General features: G+C 44.6%; 1 protein-coding gene across 12 annotated transcripts in view; it reads left to right on the top strand.

The window, feature by feature from the left end:
• SRGAP2 (SLIT-ROBO Rho GTPase activating protein 2) overlaps positions 1–26659 on the top strand; it is a 227820-nt gene that overhangs the window by 80908 nt on the left and 120253 nt on the right. For all 12 annotated transcript variants that reach the window (XM_045876931.3, XM_054507924.2, XM_064593903.1 and 9 more), the window contains exon 3: positions 6708–6900. In XM_045876931.3, the coding sequence (XP_045732887.1) occupies positions 6708–6900 (193 nt within the window). The remainder of the gene's footprint in view (positions 1–6707; positions 6901–26659) is intronic.

Here is a 26659-nt window from a genome sequence, read left to right as displayed (position 1 = left end):
CATTTACTGAAATTCTACCCATCCTAGGAATACTAGTTCAGTCTTCTATATCCTCCCTTCTTCTCTCCCTCTTTCTCTCCCCTCCTTTCTTCCCTCCACAAATTTGAAGGCCTGCCAGATATTGTTCTGGGTCCCAGGAATATGTTGGTGAACTGAAGAGACAAATTCTTCCTTTCATGGAGTTTAGTTTTCATCAAGAAGCCTTGCTTTAGTCATGTTAGTCCTCACTACACTTTCAGAGTCCTCAAAACTTTTGCTAGTAGTATTTATTCTTAAATTCAGGTGTACAGGGGCGCCTGGGTGGCTCAGTCGTTAAGCGTCTGCCTTCAGCTCAGGTCATGATCCCAGGATTCTGGGATCGAGCCCCACATCGGGCTCCCTGCTCCGCGGGAAGCCTGCTTCTCCCTCTCTCACTCCCCCTGCTTGTGTTCCCTCTCTTGCTGTGTATCTCTCTGTCAAATAAATAAATAAAATCTTTAAAAAAAAAATTCAAGTGTACAGTATGCAACACACACCATGTAATGTACAATAACATAAACATTTATGTAGTACAGATATCTAGCACAAATATCTATTAAATAAATATCTAGCATAATTTATGTAATATAATATCTAGCATAATTTATGTAGTCTATTAATACATAATTTTCGAGAAATGTATATTTTGATCCTATATTCACAATTAGATTGTAAGTTCCTTGAGTGTAGGGATCTTCATGCTTCTGAGCACTTCAGAATACTTCACTTGATTCATGTGGACTCCTTTGTTTCTAAGGAACCAAAAATCCAATGCAAACTATTTTAAGCAAAAAAGTGAATGAGTTGGCTTATGAGGCCAAAAGGGCCAGGGAGAGGGCTGGCATCTGGCCATGACTCGATTCAAAGGCTCGAGTTTCCTTTTCCCATCTCAGCTCTGTTTTCTCCGGGTCAGCTCCATCCTCAAACAGGCTTTCCAGTCATGGTGGCAAGATGGTGGCGGCAGTCTCAGATTCTCATTGTCTTCAGGTCTTGGCCTGCAGGTAATATCCACCATCTTTGGAGAGGGCAGAGGTGGAATGAGCTTTACCAAAAGCACATGGACTAAGAGTCAGGGAGGATATAGATGCAGAGAAGGAGAAACGATAAGTATCTATCACATCTACATGTTCTGGAAGCTTAGTAGCTATTGTTGGTTTGCTGTTTGGATTGACTCATGTCTAGTTCTATGTTGTATTTAATGGGGTAAAGTAATGATGAAAAAGGCCATTGGTCACTCTTCAAGGAAGAATATTTGCTGTTTTCTACTTTACCAGAAGTAGCTTGACGATGACCTTTTCTTGGAACAGTGACTACTCAGATGTAAGTGATAGTGTCAGTCATTGAAAGAAGGGGTGTAGCAGATGGATTGAAGCTGATATGTGTCTCCTTTTCCTCTCCTCTCGTATCACTATGTGCATACCTTGTTTATTTCTGCTATTATTTCACCTTGTTTGGTATAGGTTTTTTCACTGGTTTCTTCCCTACTACTGAGCTAATTTTGAGGGAGGACTGCTGTCTTTTGATTCTCAGAGCACCTGCCAGGTGCACAAATAAATTTTTCTGATAAGAGTAAGAAAGGACATTGGCTTGGGAACCCAGTGACCTGGGTTTCAGTTCTACATCCGCAGCCAAATAGCTATGTGATCTCTGGCAATTCCTTTCCCTTCTCTGGGCTTTGGTTCTGTCATCCTTCCAACAAGGATTTCTAAGGGCCCACCCATTACTGAATTTGTAGAAAAGCAAACCAGTAGGGTGAAGAGCAGGACTTGGCAGGGCATCCCAGCATTTTGTTTCCTGGGGAACAGTTTTGATAGGGGCTGATTACCCTTGAGATAAGAGGTCTTGGTAAGAGATACGGAGTACCCAGCCTGATGAAAGCTTCAGTTGTCTTCTTATATAACACTTGCTGGAAAGGTACTAGGAATTAATATTCCTGAGGTGGCTGAGGTGACATCATGTGTTTGTGAAAGGGCTAAAAGCAGGTGAGGCAGATTTTGTGGAAAAAGACTGGCAGTCAGTCCCAGTTCCAATGGGGAACATGGGCTTATCTCATGCCCTGTGTTCTGAACAGAACCTGTGGAAGTTGCAGCTCCTATCCCTTAGGTGCTAGATCATCAAAGAGAAGGGAAGGGTGTGCCTGTGTTACTCTCCTGTAGGATTACATTTTTCTGAGGCCTGCCCTTCCACTCTCATTTTCTCCTCAGAAATGTGGGACTCATAGGAGGAAGCCTTAATCAGAAAATTCCTGAAGAAGGAATTTTGAAAGAAGGGAAGAAGGACTAGTATCTCTGGATTGAAAGCAACAGAATGAACAAAATCCTCCTATACTCTGCTGACTTGTGCATTCCCTGGGTGTTCTCTGAAGTGAGGACAGTTTTCAGAAGACTGTGTTGCCTGTGTTGGCAGATGTTATATAATTTAGAGTCTACATGATTGTAAGTGTGGCAGGGCCTGTTTTTGTTCAGTATCCTATGATACTGATCAGTATCCTATTAGGGCTAGTTTTTCTTCTAATTTCATCCTTCTTGTGACCCTTCACCCTCTTTCCAAAATGGAAATGAGCCTCCTTCTAATAACTCCCAGGACAGGTGTAGTTAGGATCTCAGCTGTGGCCAAGCCTGGACAAGGCGTCAGCACTTCCCGAGGGAAGCTTTGATGGATATGTCTGCCGATCCTATATTTGAACTCATGCACACAAGTGTTCCTTGCTGGTTTTGATCTGACACCCTTCGGAAATAATGGAACGATGATCTGCCAGTGGAGTTCAGTGTCATGGCCAAGCTTGCCATCCAGAGGGCCAGCTTCTGGTACATGCTTTAAGAATGTTCAGTGCAGAACTGAGATTCAGCCCACACAAATGGAGAAATGGAAACCAAGAATTCCTTCCTCTTTTTGGTGCCAGTTTGTTGGGCCGTTTTCCCCTTAGCTGGCCGGATGGTGCTCAAAAGAACATGATTTTTGGTGGTGTTAAGTTTTTTAAATGAGATGTAATTCACATAGCACAAAATTCACCCTTTTAAAAGTACACGAATTCAGTGGGGTTGTTTTTCAGTATGTGCACAAGGCTGTGCCACTATGACCACTATCTAATTCCACAGCAGTGGGATTAAATTTTGACTTGAATCTTTGAATGAAGTATCAGCCAAAGGTCAGTTCTGGTTTTCAGGAAACTAGTTCTAAAAATTTGGTTCTTTTTGCAAAGGAAGCTACAGAAATGTCATTAAAAAAAAAAAAAAGAGTCATAGAAAAAAGAGCCAGAGGATGTTGAATTTTTCTTAGGCTTGTTATTTGGTTTCTTTTGTCCGCCACGGATGATTTTTTAGTCGTTGGTCTTTGGGTTGGGACTCACTCTCGTGGCTATGTTACAATAAAGAGTATTCAAAGCAAGAGCAGTAAGACTGCCTTTGCTTTCTTTTCCTGTCTCTGTTTTTGTCAAGCCAGGCTTCATTAGGGCAGGGCATGGCCCTGTTTTGTTCATCCCCACCATCACCTAGTTCAGGCTCTGCCATACAGTAGGAGCTCAGTAAAGATTTGGTGAATTAATGGGCTCTGGTAGGTGCCCAGGGGAGGTCATTTTGGCATGTATCACTCAAAGGTCATGGTGACCTTTGTACTTCGGCTTTGTGGATGGCCATGGCATTCATTTGCACCCCTGAGGTACAGCCGCTTCTAGAAAATGAGAGCTTGACTTCTTCCCGTGTAGTTCTAGGGACCGAACCTCCAAGGACCCCATCCTCTCCAGTTCCCAGGGATACTCATCCAACTGCAAACTGGATCTCTAAAGCCTTCTTGAGTTGATACGGTGAAGCACAGCGTGGGTGGGGTGAGTGTGTCTGGGTGTACACCCGCGGGCAGTGCATACGATGGAATTGTGAGGAATCCCTTCATGTTTTTATACATTGCCCCTTTCTTCTTTCTGCCCCTGTAGTTTACTGGTAGGCCAGGGTGCAGAAGGGCCTCCAGCCTGGGCACATGGCCCACGAGAGCTGGAGCTCAGTGGCCTATTGTTCCCTGCCCCTTCTGTGCATGGACAGAGGACCGGGGCTGGCACAGCTGCCTTCTTGGGGGCCATTGTTTGTCTTTGCAGGAGCAGCAGCAAAAGTCTGAAGAAGCACATTTTGTGCCGGACAGAACAGCCATTCTGTCTTGGAGCTGAAGCCTAGAGATGGGGGTGGTTGGAGTCTCCCTTGCATGTCTGCGTGGATGCCCTGAGAATAGAAGCCAGGGAGGCTTCTCCTTCTAGGCTGCCAGGGAGGGGAGATGCTCAGTGGAGGGGAGGACAAATCAACCACAGTAGCAGGTGGTATCTGTTAGCGGAGACTCTTCTTCTCCCGGATCAGGTAGGGGTATCATTGCTTTTTCACTTTCCCTGCCCTCTGGGCATACTGGCAGACCTCAGGGTGTGCTCCTGGGACAAGAAAAAACACTTCCTCCAAAGCTGCCCTGTAGAGTAGAGTAGATTGAGGAAGCAGGGAAGGGACCCAGCCCAGTGGTGAGCTAGTTGAAACATGGGCTAGTTGTCGAGTCAGTGGGCTAGTCCAAACTTGATTCAGAATCACTTCTCAGCTAGAAGGTGGAGAAGGGCATGTTCCATGGGTGGGAGCCATAGAAACTGTAATTTACCCAGAAATACTTCCAGAGACTCCAGACTTGTGTTCTGTTTCTCTTGTTTCCCTGGCCAACAGTCAATCTCTTTGGCAAGTTAGACTAACCTTCATCTAGCTTCAGCCTCACTTGCACCTAGTTGTATGACCCTTTGGTAAATGACTTAACAGGTCTTATTTCATTTTTCTTACCTGTGCCATCAGTATAATTGGGGATAGCTGATGGACTAGTTGTGGAGATGAGATGAGATGATGCATATAAAGCCCCATGAAGGGTGTTCAGTAACCCTTTCCCTCAGGGTCCCTCAGGGGATGCCTGAGAGTGGGGTGCACTTTGTATTACCCACTTGAGGCACCTGGGAAAGTCAGGGTGCGGGTCTGTGTTGGCTTTAAGTTCCTGACTAAGTGGAAGGGGTAAATGAGGTAAATGTGGGTACGTATGTGCTTGGGGGCTTCTTAGATTAGTTCACATATTTCAGAGGCTACCTAGGAAGTGCTAATTCCTTGGCCAGGGCAACCCTGGAGTGGCCTACCTCTGATCATGGGAATTTGCCTAGACCCCTCTTTTTTTTTGGTGGAGGGTGGGCATAATGCATTCTACCGTGTTCTCTTCTGCTCTCCTGGTTAGTGAGATTATTGAGGCAAAGTCTTACGTGAGTTAAAGGTGACTCCGAGGGGGCGGACAGCCCCATTACCCACCCACATCCTCTTGCAAATCTGGAACTGACTGGAGAGCCTTTTTGCCCTAAGATGCCCTGATTCTTCCTTAATGGGCAAGTTGTAAGTAATATCAATGAGCATTGTGAATGCGCTCTCCACCCACAGTCCGCCCATCCAGTGGCTACTACTGCCGACTTCTACTTCTATCTACCAATAGGTGGAAGGGGGCTAGATGCCTCTAGGAATAGTCTTGACAAGGGCTGTTGCCTTTAAGAGGCCCAGAAATCTCTGGCAAGAGCTAGATGCCTGACATTGCCCTCAGCACATCTTCCCCCAACACCCTTGTAATCAGACTCCCAAAAAACACAGAACAAGGGAGCTTTGATGAATGATGAGGTAGGCGGCTTTTCTGCTCAGCCTTCTGTCTGCTTGAAACAATCCTCCGGGGCTCAGTTTCAGTTCAGGTGAGGTTACTGTAGGCCTGATAGGCATTGATGGTTGGCAAGGGGGAGGCATGGGGACGAAGAGGGTGAGAACTGTACTTACAGATCCCTCGAGATACCCATAAAGGACCAGATACTTGTGCTACATTCTGATATGGGTGAAAACAGAGGCAAAAATAAAGATAAGGGTAGATTATGGACGCCTAGCTACTTCAAGGCAAAGCTAAATGCACCATTTGCCCAGCGTCATTGATTCGTAAGAGTGGTCGGCAAAACTTTCAACATCATAGCACTGATCCTGGATTTGCCCCTGACTTATCCACAGCTCGGATGAAATGTCTAGATCTCCCTACCACCCCCCACCCCCATGCATCACGTAATATAGACAGAGAGCATCGTTATGACTCTGTGATTTGGGAATGAATTTGGAGCAGACACAAGGAAAGGCATAATAACATAAGTGCTCCTTCCCCGGGTTTGGAAATGATCCAGCAGATTCTTGGTTCCAGTTTCTTAGTAGGCCCAAAAGAGTTGGTGGAGTTTTTGGAGATGCCTCATATCATATGGCCATTTTAAGCTCGAGCCTTTTTTTTTTTTTTTTTTTTTTTTTTAATTAAAGGCTTTAAGTTCCTGACTAAGTGGAAGGGGTAAATGTGGGTATGTATGTTTTTGGTTTTTTTTTGTTTGTTTGTTTGTTTGTTTGTTTTTATTATTTTTTTTTTTTAAGATTTTATTTATTTATTAGAGAGAGAATGAGAGAGAGCAAGCACATGAGAGGGGGGAGGGTCAGAGGGAGAAGCAGACTCCCCGCAGAGCAGGGAGCCTGATGCGGGACTCGATCCCGGGACTCCAGGATCATGACCTGAGCCGAAGGCAGCCGCCTAACCAACTGAGCCACCCAGGTGCCCCCTTATGTTTTTGTTTTGTTCCGTTTTGTTTTTAGGGACCTCCATCTGACGGTCTGACTTTGTTTCTTTTGCAGAAATCCGTGCCCAGCTCACAGAGCAGATGAAATGCCTGGACCAGCAGTGTGAGCTCCGGGTGCAGCTGCTGCAGGACCTGCAGGACTTCTTCCGGAAGAAGGCAGAGATCGAGATGGACTACTCCCGCAACCTGGAGAAGCTGGCCGAGCGCTTCCTGGCCAAGACGCGCAGCACCAAGGACCAGCAGTTCAAGTAGGGACCCTGTGGCTGTTTCTCGCAGGGATCTTGGGAATGGGGCTGGGGAGGGGGGTGAGGCGGGGTGTGCCACCTAGATCTGTGCGCATTCATGCAAAGTGCCCCGGGGACTTCAAATTGGCTGAGGGTTGAGAGCCCTCAAGAACTTCTCCTTTTCCAGATGGGTCCTATATGCAGGTCGGGATCCTGGAGGGGTCCCAAGAGATGGTGGACCATGCTAATAATAACAGCAAACACTTCCAGAGCACTTCCGGTGTGCTAAACATGGTTCTAAGGGTTTTACATATATGAGAACTCATTTAATCTCCACAAGTTTGTATGTTGGTCATTGTTGTATCCTCAATTTACAGATGAGGAAACTGCATCCTGAAGAAGTTAAGGCAATTGCCTAAGATCTCTCTCTCTCTCTCTCTCTCTCTCTCTCTCTCTCTCTCACACACACACACACACGCACACACACACCTCTAGTAAATCAATAGCAGAGCTGGGAATCAAACCCAGGCAGTGTGGCTCCAGAGTCGTTGTTCTTTTTTTAAGATTTTATTTATTTACGTGACAGAGAGAGACACAGCGAGAGAGGGAACGCAAGCAGGGGAAGTGGGAGAGGGAGAAAGAAGCAGGCTTCCCACTGAGCAGGGAGCCCGATGCGGGGCTTGATCCCAGGACCCTGGGACCATGACCTGAGCCGAAGGCAGACGCTTAACGACTGAGCCACCCAGGCGCCCTCCAGAGTCTGTGTTCTTAACCAGTTGACCAAACTGTCTTTAACTGGAAGAAATGAATGATGCTGTCACCATACGTCTGACTCACTGCTCACACGGTCTGTTCCTTGTGTAGCATTTTATGCAAGTGGCCCTTTCACTCTGTCCTCACTGCCATTGCCCTAGTTTAGATCATCATCCTTGTCTGAATGATCACATTACTCACTGTATCATCCACAGCAGAGGTTCTCAACTCTGGCTTCACATTAGAATTCTCTGGAGAACTTTTTTGAAATGCTGTAATCTGGGCCCCATTCCAGAGCAATTAAGTCAGAATCTCTGGGAGTGGGGCCTGGGTAACAGTATGGTGTAAAAGCTTTCCAGATGATTCTAACGAACAACCAGTGTTGGGGTCCAGAAATGGCTTCTCCCCATTCCAGTCTGCCCGATCCACTCTTACCAGATATAGCCTTCCTGGAACACATTGGAGATCGGGTGGGTTCTCTGTGCAATGGCTTCCCACTGTCTATGTTCTTGATGCTCAAGGTGTGGTCTCCCAATATTGGCACCACTTAGGATGTTGGAAATGCAGAATCTCCGGTCTCATCCCCAGATCCACCCTGACAAGAGACTCAGGTGATTGGTATGCACTTTAAAGTTTGAGAAGTTCTGCTCTATTCACAAAGGTGTACATGCCTTGGCTTGTTCTTCAAGCCCCTTTACATTTGGCCCTGACTAATTTTCTAACCTTATTTCCTGTTGTTTTTTTTTTTTCCCCTCTACTGTACCTTAGCCAAATAGAAGATTAACTCCAATGGGCCTTTGCCCGTCCTGTTATTTGAACTTAGGTTCCCGTTCTTCACATCTCTGCATGTCAAAGACATACCTATGTTTTGAGACCCATCTCAGATGCATCATGTTCCAAGAAAATTTCTTGATTCTCCCAGAGGAAAGAATGTTCTCTCTTTTCTGAATTCTTACAGTATTTTATTTGTTCTTTTATTAGGGCATTCAGTACTGTCTGCCTTTCATTTTCTTCCCTTAGTGGACAGTGTAAGCTTTTCTGATTCATTTTACAGCCTCCCACAGTGCCTAGTCTAATATGTGGCATATAATAGATGCTCACTAAACATTATTGGATGAGTAAATGAATGAATGAATGTAGGAACTGATGCCAAGTATATCTTGTTTTCCCCCATTTTCTATTTTTGTTTATCACTCTAATAATTTGGGACACAAATTATCCTTTACAAACCAGCTTTGAGCAGTGAATATGGAGGCTAAGTTTGAGGAGAATAGATGACACCCTCAGTATGAGCCAGAATGAGAATTTCCTCCAGATGTTTTGTCCTCAGAGCTCCTTATCTTTCCCAAGTCCTATTCTCTTTATAATAAGCAATCCTGAGAGAATAAAATGTTATTTTAGTATATGATAAATGAAGATTTGGGAGAGAAATCATTTGCCTTAGAAAAATGACTCAAAGTTGGATTTATTCTGTTGGTAAGCTGCTCCTAAGTTTAAAATAGCATTTGATTTTTAGTACTATCATATTTTCAGCTTCAAGACATATTTACTATAAATTAAAGTACAGATGTGCTCATCTCTAAGTCAGCTGAATTGCTCTGATGAAGATCACATACACGGAATAGGGTGTTTTGGAAGAATTGATTTCCCTTCTCAAAAGCTGGTACCTGGCTTCATCTTCCCCCAAACAACCAATGAGTATTTATTAAGAGCCATCTGTGTACTCTGTATTGTACAGGCATTGGATGATACAAGGGAAGTTAATCATGTGTCTCTACAGGGGGCCATATCTGGCTGGGGAGAAAAGATTTTTAATACCAGAAGCAACTAGAGAGCAAAGCAATAATGATCTCATTAAGAAATCATTGGTTTTGTGTAGAATATAGATGTGATGGGAGGTCAGAGATAAATCATCAGAGATAGATAAAGGATCTGGAACAGTCAGGAGAGTTTTCATGAAGCAAGTGGGACTTTAAAGGTAGGCGAGGCTTTGAAGGTAGGTTTGTGTAGCAGAGGACAGCGTGTGCCGGCAAGAGGGAAGCGGGAGTGTTGGCTGCTGAGGGGGTACAGGGACGAGGGAGGGGTCCAGCTTCGTTAAAAGGACATTTCTTTTCCATTCCTTCAACAAATGTCCAGGGCACATTCCTTGAACTCCTTCAGGCCAGACATGGTGCCTTGGGCTATAGCCAGGATCAAGCGCTGCCTCTGGCGCAGGGTACTTACACAGGATGAGGACACGGACGTTAAACAGATCACACAATTAGACGAGTTGAGCTAAGTGTTGTGGAACAGAAGTACAAGGAGCTCTAAGAGCGTGTAAGAGGGGGACTTCTCCACTCCTTTTGCTGTCACTTGATGGCTAGTTTGCTTCAATAGCTTCCTGTCTGATTTTATCCTCAGTGACAGTCTGCTTACCCACCAAACCCCTTTTAAGTACCTACTGGGTGCTGTGCTGATTCCTCTGGGAGCTAAGGTACACTCTGGAATCCTGGCTAACAGGGAAGAGAGACATGGGAACAATGTAACGTGAAACCTTCAGTGGAGGTCTGAGCAAAATATCATGAGAATACAGATCATTTCAAAAGCAGTGGAAAATAAGGTTAGATAAGGGGGGTAGACCCCAAATAATGGCTCTTGGGCAGGCAGGCCGAGGAGTTCAGGTTTGATGTGATAGCATGGTAGTGAGCCCTCTGGGTTCTTGTGTGGGGAGACCAGAAGGTACAGTTTCTGTTCATATAGGAGAAGAGGAAACATAGTGGGGGGACTATTTGCAGCCTTGCCATATCGTCTATGAAAGACCATGTCCACCCATCCATACAAAATGCTACAGTGCATAGAGAATAGACATCTCTTCAGGTTGCAGACTGGGCGGGGCTTCACAAAGGTGAAGTTCAGTGTTTGGGAAATGGGAAAATACAAGTGCAAGTGCTAGGTGCTAGTCCTGTGAGCTGAATTCAATTGAGACAACGCAGAAGTTATAGAAGGAAGATAGAAAGGTGGAGGGAGGAAGCATATTAGGTAGAAGGAACAGTTGAAAAAACAAGGCTGGTGGGTAACTCATCTGTTTTGCTGAAGAACAGGCATAATAAATGCAATCGTGAAATAAGCCTGGAAAAGTTGGTAGGGGCCTGATCATAGTGGTCCGGGAGTGCCAGGCGACAGGGTTTATTCTGTAAGCGTGGGGAGCCATTGATAGTTTTTGAGCAAGGAACCTAATTATGGCCGTGCTGTGGGAAGGTAACTATGGCAACACCACAGATCAATTGGAGGAGAGAGACGGGGAAGCCAGAGGCCTGTTAAGAAGGTATGGCAGTGAGCCTAAGGTTAACATGGGCTTGACCCGAAGTCGTGCCCTCGGAAATAGAAACGTGAGGGCAAGAAGCACTCCGAGTGAGAGAAGCTGGGACAGAAGAAGGGCTGTGGGTTTCCTGGGTCTCTGGAGTGGCAGATGTACTGTATTTTCATTCCGCCGGTGGAGTGTAGCCTCGATTTTGCTGACTCTCGGGCTGATCCCTAGAATAGTTCATTCTCTGCCCAGAGCGTCTCAGCAGGCACTCGTCACCTCCCCCGGAGCTGTAGCAGCTGTTGGCCCAGCCATGCCATGGATTTGTCTCCCTGCGCTGCCAGGAGAGCAGCTGCCGAGGCAGCCCTGGACAGACGCGCCCAGGGCCGTGGAAACTCTTCAAGTCGGCCTGGGGTAGGGTGGCCAGGGCCGAAGTCCGTCTACATGGACCCACCCCGCCCTTTTCCAGGCCAGTTTCTCAGCCTGGCTCGATTTCAGCCTCTCACACTCGGGTCGGTTGGGTATTCGGTTACAGTTTTAAGTGACTGCATTTAGGGACAAACATTGCTGAGCTGCTTTTTTCTTCTTCCTTTGGACAACTTCTTACCCTGGAAGCCATTAGCTGGTCACTCTTGGGCTTTGCTTCCTCTTCTGCTTTGCTCCTGCTCACCTTTTGTCCTCTCCCGCACTGTGCTCTGTGCAAACACCCTCATTAAAGCCCTCACAGCTCTGACTCCTTTGCAAAGTCTGACCCTGCGGTCCCATCACACTCCTTCTCTTCCCCTTCCCCCACAGAAAGAGCGAGACATGCTGCAGATACAGCTACCTAGCGTTGATTTGATTCTACCGTATTCTGCTTTGTTTAAGATAGGGAACATGGCTTCCGCCATCCCTTTGAATTGTGGGTGAACCCTGCTCATGTCGAAATTCTATCCGCCTGGTTTGATTAAGAGCAGAGATAAAATACTATGTGAGGGTCGGAAGTCTTCCTAGGGAAGATGTTCTTGCATTTTCTTTGGCTCCTTGAAGAGTATAAATGTATTCCTATTTGTTGCTGAGCCTTTGATTGTCTCTTTTAAGTGGAATCTGTGTTAATATTGCCCAGCAGGACTCTAATTGATAATGCGTTGGCTGTGGTTTTTTTTTCTTCTTATATAGACTTGCTGTAAATTACCTTTCAGTCATAGCTCACTTGGTTTTGATCTCCTACTTTTAATAGCTCAGTTCTTTCTTTTCTTTTTTTTTTCCTGTCGAATCTTCAGAGGAATACTCCTGCATTGCTGCTATCCTGCTGTGTTCTTCCCAGAGACCTTATGCTACTTTAAAACCCACAGCCAACATCTCTTTCTTCCAGCTTTTCCTTTTCCTCAACAACAAATATTTGTTGAATATTTTTAAGGTATTGTTCTAGACTCTTAGAGGGGGGAGATCCAAAGAAGTAGAAGTAGTGGTTCTTTCCCAGATGAGTTTATAGTCCGGTCAGGGATAACTTGTCCCCGAATACAATAACACATCTTCAGTATGAGGCAACATGTGGTAAGGACCAAGTATGTGCTACAGAAGGGATGTGGTGCAGTTGATATGGTCAGGGAACTTCCAGAAAGGAAATGGCATTTGAACCAGACATTGAAGAAAATGGACAGGATTTTGATGGATGGAGAGGGAAAGAGGGAGGGAGAGGATGTTGTAGGCAGGGAGGGGCACAGCGGGAGGAAAGTACAAAGTGCTTTTCGGGGTGCAGCAAGTGGACTGGTTAACAATTGTGTACAGAGGAATTGGACAACGGTAGATAGGACCATATAGTAGAGGGTCTTGACTTTCGATGAAGATTCGGCGCTATGCAATAGACACTGGAAACCACTGAAGGTTTGAACAGCTCGTGTCCAAGCTGAGATATGAGCTCTTCTTACAGAAGCTTAACCTTAACCTTAATGGTGGTGAATTGCTAAAGGACTGGAAACTTGAGACAGTGAAACCCGTTGCCACAGTAGATAATAAGGATCTAAATTAGGGTGGGATGGTAGGAATGAAAAGAACAGAAATTGATCCTTCGGACCATTTAACAAGTATGTATCCCATGTGACAGACACATGCCAGGCAAGAAGGATACTGCCCCCCTACACTCCTGGAGTATAGTCTAGAGACAGATGGAAAACACCTGGTGCAGGAAGAAGCTACAGGAATTGCTGACAGATGGGATTCAGGTTTCAAGTGAGCTTGGAGGCACAAAAGAAAGAGGGTTGTGAAGTTTCTTTTGGACTTGGGTGACTGGTAGATTAATGGTGCCTTTAATAGAAATACCAAAGTTAGGAAGAGTTGTTTTTGAAGGGCTACAATGTGAGAAATTTGGTTTTCGGATGTTAAGTTTAAGATAGTGGAGGGATATTGAAGCTAAAACTTGCAGACATTGACAGAAAATGAATGGCTGTGTTCAGGGCTAAAGATCTGGGCTGTGTTCAGGGCTGAAGTCTGGGTTGTGTGGGTAGATACTTGGGCATATTCATAGAGAGGTGATGGTCTGATTTCCAACATTAAGGGTTTAGGAGGAAAAGGGGGGAAACATCCTTTGTATTGTTGGTGGTACTCAGATTGCAGAGAATGAAAAGTGATTTAAAAGATATATTTATTTGTGCATTCATTCAGTACACATTTTGAGGACAAGGCATTGAGCTAGGTTGGGGATAGGAGCAAGACAATATCCTATTCTCACTAACATGAAATTAGCAGGACATTAAAAAGATACACTTGGAAAGTAAACCCGCTTATTTGGCTGATCATGAGTTGTGCAACCATGGGAAGGGAGATGAGGGAGCAGGACCCAGGTATCTCAGGAATCTGGTAGACATTCAACCTGCAATATGCCTTTCAGTGGGAGGTTAGGTACACAATTAATTAGAGAGAAATTCTTGTAGAGTCCATGTTCTTGGCCTTGGGCCCAGTATTTGTGCACAGTATTTCTGCAGTTACGTCACCTCCCGTCGATGCATTTTTCCTGGAGTTAACTTCAGAGTTGTTCATCAGCCTCACAGAATAGCATTGGGTTGAAAAGCAGAGTCAGTTGGCCATGGAGATTGTTATAGCTGTGATTGCAAATCAGAAAAGGGTGGTGGACCAGAAAGTTCCTCCTCGAGTACTGGCTGACTCTGAGGAGGGAGGGAGGAGGAAGCATGAAGCTGCCAGAAGGGACAACCCCTCACTTCCTGGGACCAGGACATATTTGAGAGCTGTTTGTTCCCTCGGGGAAGATTTTGCCCAGATGTAGCATCTGGTATTGAGCTTCCCTTTGCCATGGCTCAGGCCGCCTTTATTTAGAAACCAACACAAGGTCCCCTGGTGAATGTCGTGCTGGCCTAGTCCGTACAGAACTTAGGTGGTGGTTGGATCCTTTTCGGAAGACTTGGGAAGTCTCCTCACACGTGGACAAAGCAGGATAGAAGAGACACAAGAAGGCAATTTGGGGGGGCAGGGTGGAGGTCAGCAAGACAGGGTGCTGGATAGTCTTTGGAACAGAGAAAGAATTCATTTGAAAGCTCTTTGGGAGGCGTTATGACTTAGTAGTAAAAGCTAAGAGCTTTATTGTTTTTTATTTGTTTATTTTTAAAGTTGAGAGCTTTAATCCAGACACACTTGGGTCTGAATCCTGTCTCTTCCACTTATAGCCCTGTGACCTTGAGCAAGTCACTTAACCCCTTTTAGCTTCAGTTCACTCATCTATGAAATGTAGAGAGTAATATTCACCTTGAAGAGTTGTTTAAGGGTTAGATATAATATATGTGAAGCACTAGCCTAGTGCCTATAACTTACTAGATGCTCAAAAAAATGGTAACTCATGTAATTATCATGACCACAGAAGGAGGGTAACATGGAGGTCAAGATCCCTGGTTCTGGAACCACATTTCCTGGGTTTGCAATCCTGGATTTCCCACTTACCAGCTGGATGATTCTAGATGAAGGTTCTTGGTTGCCTCAGTTTCCTTGTCTGTAAATTCAGGGTAATAACAGTGCCTGCCTCATGGGGTTGTTCTGCTGAGTAAGGGAATTAAGGTGGAGACCTTGGGACAGCACTTAGCACATGTAAATAGCAGTGGCTGCTCTTGTCCTCAGGAGATGGGACTGAACATAGTTATCCCAGGTAAAACCTTGGTGGATGAGATTCACTGTGTAGTCCCTGTGCAGAGTGAAGCATTCTTAAGCCTGGCCCTAGGTAGTATCCTGTCCGCCTCCCTTTTCCTCAGAGACCCCTGTGTGTGGGTCCTTGGGAATGACAGAACTCATCCTCCCTCCTGATTTTTATGATATGGCTGCATTGGGCAGGAACTATGCAGTTAGGTGACTCTACATAATTGTACGTCCAGTTCCTATAAAAACTCAAGCAATTGCACGTTTTGTCTTGTAAGCTGTCATGTTCACAAGGTGTCATGAGCTACGTTGAACCAGGTAGTTAACCCTGGCATGTTCCTTCTATATCCAGGCTCATAATCATCAAGAGGAGGAAATTTATCTCCCCTCTGATGTCTAATTGGCAAATCGTTGGGTTTCCATAAAGGTATGTGCTGAGGTCCCGACTGCAAGCGGCTGGATGAAAACGTGCCAGTCCTGGTCAGCTCATGCCGTGGCTGCCCTCCGTACCAGCCGACCAGGGCAGTACAAGCCTCAGTCGTGAGCATAACAGATTGTGGTTTACTGGGTTGTCTCCTGAGGCCAAACAGAAGGGCCTACACTTCTGCATACATGGCTTTGTATCATCCTTTCAGGGTAGGGAATGATAGAGGGCAGTTGGGAGCAAAACATGCTTTAATGAGCAGTTGGGAGGATGCTAGAGACTCCCGAGGGCTTCCTGTGTCTCCCAGGCTCTGCCATTGGAATGCTAGCAGGACACATCTCAGGCTTTCAGCTTGCTGGAGCCAGACACCGCTGATCGTGTCCCTTAACAACAGTGCTGGGGTGCAGAGAACTTTCAGTATTTGTTTTCTTGGCTCTCGTAAGTCCCATAATAATTCCGTGGTAGACACAGGAAGCAATGTGTGTCTGGTTCGAAGGATCTTTAATTTTCAGGAATTCACAGCCAATTAAATGAATTGACTTTGATCCCGGTCCCTTTTAAAGGCAAAAGGCATGTCCTCTTTATTGGGAGCTGACTGCGTTAAGTGGGAGGGTTTACAAGATAAGAAGAAAAGACAGACTCTGCCGTAAGGACTTTTCATAATTGAAATGGGGAACATCAGACAGGCTGACAGAGAATAATAAGAACACATATGCGCATGGGCACATGAATCTAAAAATAGGACCCCGGCTACGGCAGGTTCTAATAGTCACCGGGAAAGGAGGGAAGGTAGATTACTCGGGAGGGACTCGTGCTTGGCTTAGGCAGGGAAAGGTAAAAGATAGCAGTTATGTTCTCAATTAGATTTGGTCCCAAGTTAATTGAAGTAAAGACTTTAATATCTAATTCCTTCGCTGTGCTGAAGTATCATGCTGGGAAGAGACACAGAGTCATATGGGAAGAGCTCAGTGTTAATGAAGGATTTAGGGAGAATGAGAAAAAAGGAGGGTTTGAATTTTTCAGAGTTGAAAAAGGATCATCCTTTCTGCTACCTCCTGTCCTTTTACATCGCCACCAATCACTGGATCATTGCCCCCTCGGGTTTTTGACTAAGGGAAGATCAATGAGCACAGCTCTGCTTCTTAACATATTTTGGGTACAGCTGGTTAAAGAACCAGGATTAGAAAATGAATCGAACAAAGTAGGATTATCTTCAACGGTAGGATGCTGAGCTGTGTTTGCTGATTTCTACTTAAGCGGTCGAGACAGGGCATCCTTGCATGAAGTTCAGACATCCCTCCCTAGCAGCCTCTGTGTTGAAGGAGAGGTTGTGGAACAAGTCTGGCAGCTCTCAGCCTGCACCCTTGTAAACAACAGATGTTCAGAACTACTGTGTTCTGGGGGTAGGGGTGGGGGTTTCTGTTGGTGCTTGAAATTCTTTGAATTTATAGGCAGCATCTCGAGGATTTAGCAAAAGGAGGAAGTCGGATGGATTTGATTCTATGGCATACAGGTGGAAATGATGCCCGAGACAGTTCCTTTGCAAGACAGAGCCCACGCTCCTTAGTGGACTCTGACAGAGAACCAGGGAAGCCAGGCCGGCAGGCCTAGTAAAGAAGGATCCAGCTTCCTAGGTGTATTGACTTTCTGCACTCCTCCCAGCCCCTCTTCTTATACATGGGCTCGATTGGTCCGCCACCTCCTTGCTTCTGTTTTATCTGGTCGTGGGTGGAAACGTGTGCCCTTCCCAGCCACAGAGTCCCACATACACACGCACACCGACATTCAGGTGGGCATGCCACAGAGACTTTTCCATTAGCACCTCCTGAAGCCGTTCGGGTTCTTATAACGTACAGATTACATGGTATTGTTAGGGGCTTTGTCTTGGCTGCTAACCTTATTCATGTACATTTTCAGTGTTGGGTTTGCCAGGTCTCTGTTACGTTATTCACTGGAAGTAAATGAAGATAATGTTCCTTGTAGAGAGTTCAGTTAGGCGTCTTTTCTCCCCACGCCACTCCCAGCCCTGAAACACACATGCTGAGTTTCTGGCTAGATGATAAGTGCTTAGAACACCTACTTTACAGCCTAGTTCAGGGAAACCACATGGAAAAAAGATACATAATGCATCGTTTCTTTCTTTCTTTTTCTTTCTTTCTTTCTTTCTTTCTTTCTTTCTTTCTTTCTTTCTTTCTTTCTCTCTCTCTGACTCTCTCTCTCTCTCTTTCTTTCTTTCTTTCTTTCTCTCTTAAGTAAGCTCTATGTGGGGGGCTTGAACTCACGACCCCGAGATCAAAAGTTGCACCCTCCACTGGCTGAGCCAGCCAGGTACCCCTATAATACATCTTTAGTAGGCTTTCTTGTTTCCAAATTAGAGAAGACTTTAGAAAAGTTCCCACCTTTAATTAAACGAAAAAAGCAATTTATCAGGTCTGGGCCAGTTTTCAAGCCACTCTAGTCAGAAATATTGGCTTGAAAATCTTTGATAAGCTCACTTATTATTTTGGGGGCTTAAGAACATCCTTGTGCTTTTCTTTCTTCTGGAAAACAAATGCACTCCTGGCCCTTTTGTTCATTAACATAGAAAGTTTTGGTGAACACCAGTCCTGTTAAGTGAGGTTCACCTGTACATTTCAGCAATTTATACGTTTATTCAGCACTTAGTCTACACCAAGGGCTATGCTAGGAATTAAATACACACAGAGGAATAAGCCACTGTTCTCATGGAGGTTCTCATTTAATGTGAAATATTTTAAGGTTGTGCGTGTGTGTTCTGAGAAGGTGAAGAGTGCAAGGTTGAGGAGCCAGAATTGTTGAGTGACCCTTTAAGTCACCCATATTATATGTGATTTGGTCATAAACACTTGGCTTCATCTTCATAATCAGTAATGACTGACGGGTTGCGGCAGGTGCCGGGGTCACAGAGCGGTATAGAACCCAGCTTCTGCCCTCTGGAGGCTCATTGTGTCATGTGGAAGACAGGAGGTTTATATGAAAAAAAGATAACACAAAGTAGCATATATTTAGTGCCAAAGGAGAGATGGGAGAAAGGATTTCTTTTCACTTTTGTCCAGAATGGGATCTTTAAACATTGCTTTTGGTATCATTTTAGACTTACAGAAAAGTTGCAAGAATGGTTGGAGAATTTCTGTCATTTATCCAGTTTGTCTGAAAGTGTTAACATATTACTACATTTGCTTTCTACTTCTTTTTCTCTCCATACCCAACTCACGCACATACATATTTTTTTTCCGAAACACTTGAGCATAATTTGCAGACATGATGCCCCTCTACCTCCACATACTCTAATGTGTATTCACTTAAAATAAGGTAGTTCTATGACATAATGACCAGTACAGTGATCAAAATCAGGGTATAAATATTGACAGAATAATATTATATAATCCACAGACATTTAGATTTATCATTTGTTCCCCAAATTTTCTTTTTGGCCAAAGAAAGGCCAGGATTATGCATTTCATTCAGTTGCCTTGACTCTTTAGTTTCCTTTGATGTGGAATGGGTTTCCAGTTCTTTCATTGTAGTTCATGTGGGGAGCATTCAGCTCAGTTATTTTGTAGAATGTCTCCTAATTTGGTGTCTCTGATAATGTCCGGTATTTCTTTATGATTACATTTAGGTCATGTGCTTTGGATGGGAATACCGTTGGAGTGATGTTATATTCTCAGCGCATTATATCAGGAGTCACTGGCTGATGATTTCCCACTATTGGTGATGTTAACTTTGATCATTTGCTTAGGGTGGTGTCTGCCAGATTTCTCTACCATAAAGTTATTCTAGTTTATGTTTTGTAATTAATGCATGATTTTGGAGAGATGCTTTGAGACCATGTAAATATCATATTGTTCTTCAAAACTTCCACCTATCAGTTGTAACATGTGGTGATGATTCTCGCTTGAATCAGTTATTATGATGATGGTTACCAAATGGTAATTTTCCTAGTCTCCATCATTTTTTTCTACATTTATCTGTCGGGATTCTGCTGTAAGGAAGAACTTCTCCATCTCCCCCAGGTATTTGTCTAGTTATTTGTGTATATCAATTTGGACTCATGGATTCTGCTTTTATTCAACAGATTATAATCCCCCCCCTTTTTTTAAGGAGTTTATTTATTTATTTGAGAGAGTGAGTGAGAGAGCAGGAGCAGGGGCTGGGGAGGGGAGGCAGAAGCAGACTCCCCACTGAGCAGGGAGCCCGACACCGGGCTCCATCCAGGGACTCCAGGATCATGACCAGAGTCAAAGGCAAACGCTTATCCAACTGAGCCACCCAGGTGCCCCTAATAGGTTATAATCCTTCTACGTTTATTTATTTTGATGTTCATTCCAGGCTTGGCTAGTGGAGCCCTTTCAAGCTGGTTCCTGTGTCCTTTTGACGTGTCCCCACCATTCAACTTTCTGGCACAAAAAGTTGTTCTAGCCTCATCTTGTACTTTCCTTGCTTCACTTTAGAAGCCCTTTCTTCCAAGAGCCCTGGATCCTCTTAATGGTGAATGGTATTTGGAAACCACGGATACTAGGTGTGCTCTTTGTTACTACACTACCACTGTTTATAGTCCCTGTCAGCAGACAGAGGCAGTAAACAGGTGTGTGTGCATGCATGCGTATACCCACATACTTCTCTATCTGTCTATCTATATGCTTATTTCTAGTAAAGCCTACAAGGCACATCAATATCTTCAGTTCCAATCCATCACCACATGTTTTATTCTGTTTTCTCCCTTTTCCACATCTATAACCCTGTTCTCTGAACAGTGAGAAATCTGGCACCCATTATCTGTCATATATGTATTTAATTGCTCAGTCCTAGGATATACACAAGATGGTTTCAGAACGGCTAACACATGCCTCTGAAGAAGACGACTACTAACTAGACTTTAATATAGGTTTAGAGGGTATTGTCTGTCTGTTTGTTTGTTTCTAGCCTTAAGGACCAAAACACAGGGTTCAAAAAGTTGGCTGTCAGTTCCTTCTCGTCCAACCTCCAGACCTTCAGTGTGGTTATATTACTGGTTTGAAATACCATTTGGTTTATTTATTTCTGTTTGTATTGTATTTTTTCCCCTTCAGAATGAGGTCTTGATGGACATTTCTCACCAACAAATCTTTTCTCTTGAGTAGAGTTTGAGCAGCCTTGGGAGAAGTGAGAGACCTGCTTATCCATAGATGTACTTAGGGCATTATCAGAAGTCAGTGCTGGGGCCATAGGCCAGACACAGGGTGGACACTGAGGACCATCTTCAGGCCATGTCCCCCTCATTGCTGGGCCCACTGTGACTGTGGGAAAGCCACTGGATGGGTTATGACCCTCGCCACTTTCTCTCATGTTCTCCCTGCTGTTCTCCATGAACACCTCTCTTGCATTTAGGGAATCAAGAGTCCCCCTCTCATCTCAGTTCTAGGCTGATGACCAGCAACTCATGTAATATGCTTGATGTTGTACGTTGGACGATCTGGATCTGGTCCTTTGAAGGTGAAGCTGCAGGATACTGCTCACTGATAGCCAGACTTACAGAATTTTTGGCCCTGTTGCTGGCCTGTTTGCTGGCTCCCTGTTCTGACGCCCTCACTGTTTCTTCTCCTCGGCTTTCTGTGCTCAGATGCTCTGGCCTCTCTAAAAGTTCTTTTGCACCAGTGTTGACCTGGCCATTGTCTCCTCTCTGCCTGGGGATGGGTTCCATATTCCCCTTCCTTTGCCCCATGTAACTCTTCCTCCATCTCCCACACACTTACTCTATTTCTCTCTTTCCTCCAGACACATATAACATGGTCAGTGCTGCTGAATCCAGCTGTTCTGAATCTTGCCTTCAGCTTAAGTTCAAAAACAGATGGACTCAAAGCATCCTAGATGCTGTGCCAGTTTCCACCACATGAAAACAAGTTACTGAAAAGCATCAGAAAATTTTAGAATAGTTTTGAGGTTTGATTCTCTGTCTTCTTAATAGTCCTCCCTGCCCGACTTCTCCATCTCTCCTGACCCCTCTCCACGTTATATGTGCCTTATTGGACAGGGGCTGGTTTCTAAAACCTTTGCCCCCAATTTCCCTCTCTCTTTTGCAGGTAGGTTTAGCCACTGGGAGGAGACCACGTTGAGGATCAAGCTGGGTTGTTGCTCTTTTTCTCATTGTCTGTGCCTTTTTTGAATCTCCTATCAAGGGCTGAGGAATTTCTGTCCTTTTGGCCATAGAGAGAAGATGAAGCTGGGGTCTCTGTGTTTATAAATATGTGTGCATTTACTGGTCAAAGAAGTCACTAACTTGGGAATAAAGTTTATGTTCCTCTGCTGACGTTATCGGTAGGGGTGCAGAAAGGCGCCAGTCCCACAGCCTTCCCTTGCAGTGCTATAGACAGGGAGCATGTTCCTTGGGAAACCCTGATGTTGTGCCCACAGTACTGCTCTCCTCATTCTTCCCATTTGCTAACAGCTTTCTCCCAATGTTCTGAGGAACACTGTTGAACTTCAACATTTCTATTCACCCTGAATCTGAGAGAAAGAGAATCAACATGGTGGGCCACTTATCTTACACGTGCATTAGGCAGATACTAGTAGTCATTTACAGAGCTTCAGGAGAAAGTTGTTGGCGCAGTCCAATAATTGTCAGGTGCCCACTCTGACCAGAGTACTAAGCTGCTGTCAGGAGTATCCTCAAGAGAAGTCGTCAGGGCTTGAGCTTCTCAAAGTTCAGGGACCCATGACTCATATGTTACGGTGTGTATGTACATAACACTTCCCTCCCTCCCTCCCTCCCTCCTTCCCTCCTTTCTTTGGAGAATACTTGGAAGAGAATTCTTAGTTTCTCAAAAAGGATCTGGGATATGTAATCACCCCTAAAAAAGATCTTATAAAAATATTTTGTAGTACAAGCTGGAATACACACATGTATAGACATTTCACGGTGTATTTTTAAATAACTGAGAACAGCATTTTTGTAAAACAATCCCTGTAGGTCTTTGCTCTCTGTGTTGTACTCTGATATTTTCTACTTTGTTCTGTGTTGCTATGTCCCACTGTTTTTGCTTTCATTTTTTGCGGAATTCTGGGTGGTAACCTGGTAAATTGATTTATTAACCCTACGAATAGGTTGTATCCCGGTTTGAAAAACATTGCTTTAAGAGCATTGGTTCTTAAAATTTTGGTGTGCATAATATTACCTGGGATGTGTATTTAAAATGCAGATTCCTGGGGTACCTGGCTGGCTCCTTCAGAGGAGGGTGCAACTCTTGATCTTAGGGTTGTGAGTTCAAGCCCCACATTGGGTGTAGAGAGTACTTAAATAAATAAAGCATTCAAAAAATAAAAATAAAATAAAATGCAGATTCCTGAGCATCACTGTACCCCTAGGGAAGCAGAATCTCTGGCAGAGGAGCACCGGAATCCATATTTTAAAAAAGCACCGCAGGTGACTCTGATGCACAGTGATGTGGGGGTCCTGGAGACTCACACTTCTAAGCTACCCTCAGACTTAGGGGCCTGGCTGCTCAAGGCTTCAGGCCACACACTCCCTTGGAGATGGCAGATATTAGTGGCTATCATCTGAATCCACACCGAGAATCTCCCCGTGGATTTTTCTCTCTTGGATCTTGATTTCCCTTGATAGTCCTCTGGTTCTAAGAAGTGCTTTGGCTCTGCTGGAAGCAGAGAAGGAGTTAACTGAGGCCACAGAGCAGAGAGGGAAGGAACTCCAGGGTCATTTTACAGAGCGGCTGGGGTGTGGCCCAGGGCTTCAGTAGGTGCCCAGAGCCAGTCCCAAATTAGAATGGGGTGGGATTCAAAACTGCTTTTCCTAGTCACTTGCCTTTCATGTGTAACCACATGCAGTGTGTCAACATGCTTTCCGGCGCCGTTAAGCACCAGCAGTTTTGTTCCCTCTGGGTTCACGGACCCTTGGTATTCCGGTTATGTGTTGTCTTGGAATAGCTCTGTGCTCCGGGGCTCGGGCAGCTGAGCATTGTCCATTAACTCTTTCAGCACCAGGGCCCTACAGATGCTAAGGGCTTTTTAGTTGAAATGGAGCAACAACCACCGTGAAATGAGAAAATGATGGCTACTCAGGAGACCTAGGTTCTTGCCCTGCTCTACCACCTGAGCCTCAGTTTCCTCGTTTAGAAAATGATGTTAGGTCTAGACTCTAGACCACCTAAAAAGTCTCTTCTAGATCTGACGTTCCATGATGCTACTTTTTGTACCCTCTGGCTTTTCTCTCTGCACTTGAACAGTCTTTCTTCTAAATTCTCTTCTAGGTTGGGCATAGGAGAGTCACCGAGTTGGGAAGTTTCCAGAGAACCCAGCTGATAAGTTAGTAACAACAAAATATATTCCTCTTTAGTGCCCCGATGAAGTATAAAATTGATAAAGCCAAGTTCATTGCAAGCTTGGGTAGTAAGGCCTGGGAATTTTGAGACCTGTTTGTCTTTTCAGACATGACTCTAGCCACTTTGTTTTGTGGGTGTGAACCCATTGCATGGACTGTCAAATGATAATAATAGTTATAACAATAATAACAAATGATGACAATACTGATGTGTAGATGTAGAGCACTTCAGTGTTTATGAACTTTTTTTTATGGGCATCACCTTGTTTGACTTGATCTTCACAATAGCCTTGTGAGTTAGGCGGGGTGGTTCTGCTGTCCCCATTTATTTCTTTAAGTGGCTAAAGAAATGTTGAGGCCCAGAGTGCCTCTCTGGCTGATGCAAGATTACCTGGCTATAGCAAGTGGCAGAGCTAAGACTAGGCTCTAGGTCAGAGGCATGGTTCAGGGTGCTTTGCAGAGTACCACCTCACTGGGACGGGGTACCATCGTTCATCCGGATTCCTTACAGACCTGTAGAACTCAATCACCTGCTAACCTGGAAATTGACCAGAGCATCTCTTACTCCACCCAAACCTTTAAAATTTTGCCAGCAAAGTGTCGGCATGGTTAATAACATGCTGTCATTTAGAGCACACAGCCGGTGGGTGTACAAACTCAGTCACTCAGTAACCACCCAGATACATGCTACCACAGTTGTTTGGCAGCATTGATGGAGGCTGAAGATACTAAACTATTCACTACATGAATTGTTTTACTGTGCTCAACATTTACAAGATTTCTGTGATTGTGGCATTTGTCAGTAGTTACTGTTGATTAGGTACCTGCTCATTTCTTGGTGATAGATGTTCATTGACTATTCCAAAATACACCCTGTCCTCAAGAGACTTCCTTCCAATAAGGCAAGATAAATATCAAAATAACACATGAGAGGGTGCCTGGGTGGTTTAGTCGGTTAAGCATCTGCCTTCGGCTCAGGTCGTGATCCCCGGGTCCTGGGATCGAGCCCCACATTGGGCTCTCTGCTCCTCAGGGAGCCTGCTTTTCCCTCTGCCTCTCTCTCTCTCTCTCTCTCTCATGAATAAATAAATAAAATCTTAAAAAAAAAAACACGTGAGAACTGATAGCAATGCATGAGGCTGATCTGATGACTATTTAGACTTCAGTCCATTTAGCTCTGTAGTTTCAAAGAATCAAGTGCTATTTCTTTATTCCTCCTTCTTCATTGTTGTTGTGAGCCATGTAAGGGAACTCATTATCCCATTAACAGGTATTCGGGAGGGGGAGGTCTGAAACTTAGGGATACCCTTTCTTCCCAAGTGGCTTGTTGGTACTTGGCATGCTTATGCACCATTTGCCAGGCAGGAGTTATTGGCCGTAGATTAAGCTTCTCAGCTCATGCCTGGTGCCAGGGAGATGCCTGCTCCCAAGGTAGTGGTTACTACTTTGAAAATAAGTGTGTGGATTTTGGGTGACGTCATTCCAGTTTGGCACAGACAGGTATTTCTCTGGAGTGAACTAGCAGGGGTGAGCCAGGCTGTCTGTCTCAGTCATCTCCCAAGATTTCATTCATTCAAAAAATCTGTTAACACATCTGCGTATATTTTTTTTTCCTGTGTGTTTGTCATCTGCTGTAATTACTTACGGGGTTTCTGGTGACATCTTAATTAACTAGAGAAGAAAAAACAAGATATAATTGTAGATTATTCACAGATTATTCTGTGGAATTCTTATATAAGGGATATGTGTTAACTATAATGTAGATGGTTATAAAATCTTCTAAAACTGAGAAACATATATTTTTTGTTCCTTGCTCATCGATCATACCTTTGTTATGTCTTTTTCTCTTGCTATGATGTTTTAAGTGAATTAGTCAGCTCACACCTTTTGATATGATCACAGCCTATTTGGGGGGGGCTTTCAGGATGCAAATGTAATACATAAATGAATTTCTAGGCCTTTGGTTCTATGGATTATATTGGGGTGAGGTGCATAGTGTTTGTTCTCTAGTATTTATTTATTTATTTATTTATTTATTTTTTAAAGATTTTATTTATTTATTTGAGAGAGAGAATGAGATAGAGAGAGAGAGCGTGAGATGGGGGAGGGTCAGAGGGAGAAACAGACTCCCTGCCGAGCAGGGAGCCCGATGCGGGACTCGATCCCGGGACTCCAGGATCATGACCTGAGCCGAAGGCAGTCGCTTAACCAACTGAGCCACCCAGGCGCCCTGTTCTCTAGTATTTAGATTGTACCCAGAGTTACACAGGGAGAGTTTAGTACCCTCTTTGTTTATACCTCCCTATAGTTCCGAGAACACTAGTGGCAACACAGAAAGTATAAACAAAAGGAAGGTCCCAGGTCTGCAGAAGCCATAGAGAAGGCTGCTGGGCAGGCAGATCTTTGTCAGCCAGACCAGGGTTCCACAACAGATCAGTGTACACACGAGCATTGAGACCAGGATAAGATGTGGGTTGTGGCTCATGGACAGTCTAGGAGCAAGAAGACCATGTATTAGATCCAGGAGATTCTGCAAACGTGGGAGAAGCAGGTCAGAAACAAGAATGTTGCTCCCTTTATCTCTAGTGCTCAGAACAGTACCTGGCACCTAGGAAGTACTCAGTCACGATTTGTTCATTGAATGAAATAAGACTTTAGAGAAGGGACCTGGACAATAAGATGTCAGAAATCTAGGCAAGAAATCTGAATGACAGAGATTTAAATCTTGTGTAGACACCCTCCACTGCTGCCAGGTCTGGTCTCAGTGGGGTCCACAGAGCTGTCTTGAGTGATTAAAAGAATCTCCAGCCTCCCTCTCCCTGCCATGAACACGGGGTGGGGTGGGGATGGCTGAAGGGAAAGCAAAGTCTCC

Source organism: Mirounga angustirostris, unplaced genomic scaffold, assembly GCF_029215605.1.
Source record: "Mirounga angustirostris isolate CCGP_5_RB_7025 unplaced genomic scaffold, mMirAng1.0.hap1 SCAF_6, whole genome shotgun sequence".
Classification (NCBI taxonomy): Eukaryota; Metazoa; Chordata; class Mammalia; order Carnivora; family Phocidae; genus Mirounga; species Mirounga angustirostris.
This window is presented reverse-complemented; position numbering and strand designations above follow the sequence as displayed.